The sequence below is a fragment of the Terrapene carolina genome, unplaced genomic scaffold (genome assembly GCF_002925995.2).
Source record: "Terrapene carolina triunguis isolate 2854851 unplaced genomic scaffold, T_m_triunguis-2.0 Scaffold31326, whole genome shotgun sequence".
Taxonomy (NCBI): Eukaryota; Metazoa; Chordata; order Testudines; family Emydidae; genus Terrapene; species Terrapene triunguis.
In genome coordinates this window covers 1-1133 of record NW_020695677.1, presented here as the reverse complement: position 1 = coordinate 1133, position 1133 = coordinate 1, and the positions used below count along the sequence as shown (strand labels likewise).

General features: G+C 49.6%; 1 protein-coding gene across 1 annotated transcript; it reads right to left on the bottom strand.

Annotated features, from left to right (window-relative positions):
* Nucleotides 1–214: 214 nt before the first annotated feature.
* Nucleotides 215–1129, bottom strand: LOC112106896 (olfactory receptor 52R1-like; the record flags this gene model as incomplete). Its single annotated transcript, XM_026662916.1, has 1 exon — nt 215–1129. A coding segment is annotated over one exon (915 nt), but the record flags the coding sequence as incomplete, so codon positions are not given.
* Nucleotides 1130–1133: the final 4 nt, after the last annotated feature.

Here is a 1133-nt window from a genome sequence, read left to right as displayed (position 1 = left end):
GGTCCAGTTACAAAAAATTAAAAGGTGGAAACCCTATGTGTTAATGAGCTGTACCCAGACTGATTCCAAAGCTGACAATGCATAGTAAGATCTGGAAAGGGTTTAATGTCTGTCTGACTGCCCAGTAAGTGATTCAGGGAAGAAGGCACAGCATCATGTCACAAGATAGCTGTTCACAGGCTCGGTCATAGAGTTAGAGGATCAAGATAAGACTTTAGGTACCTTTATGAGTAAAGAGCCGGAGCAGCCTGCCCCGGATCTGTTTGGTCCTCACCCCATAGATGAGGGGATTTAGCATGGAAGGCATCAAGTAGTACACATTGGCAATGAGAACATGGAAATGCAGGGGCACACTCTGGTGAAACCGGTAAGTAAGAGAGAAGAAGAGACCTGGGATGTAAAAGACTAAGATGGCGCAAAGGTGGGAGATGCAGGTTCCAAAAGTCTTGAGACGGGCATCCTTTGTGGGGAGGCAGAAGATGGCCCTGAGGATCTGGGCATAGGACACGACAATAAAAATGACATCCAGACCCATCACACAGAATAGCAGAAAGAGGCCATAGTAACTACTGACACGGGTGTCGGCACAAGCCAGCTTCACCACGGCCATGTGGGCGCAGTATGGCTGGGGGATCGCGTTGGTCCTGCAATATGGCCATTGTCTTACCAGGAAGGGCAAGGGCAATGCAAGCAAGCTGCCACGCAGCACTACAGCCAGGCCTATCTTAGCCACCACGGGGTTTGTCAGTGTAGTTGCATGTCTCAGGGGATCACAGATAGCCACATAGCGATCCAAAGCCATAGCCACAAAGATCCCTGATTCAATCACTGAGAAGGAGTGAAAGACATACAGCTGGGTGAGGCAAGCACTGAAATTGATCTCCCTAGAATTGAACCAGAAAATTGCCAGCATTTTGGGCAGGATGGATGTAGACACAACCAGGTCAGTGATGGCCAGCATGAAGAGGAAATAGTACATGGGCCTATGGAGGTTCGGCTCCATCTTTACGATGAACAGGATGGTGAAGTTCCCCAGGATGGCTATTGCATACATGGTGCAGAAGGGGATGGAGATCCAGACATGGGCTGCCTCCAGGCCAGGAATGCCCATCAGGATGAAGGTGGATGGGTTG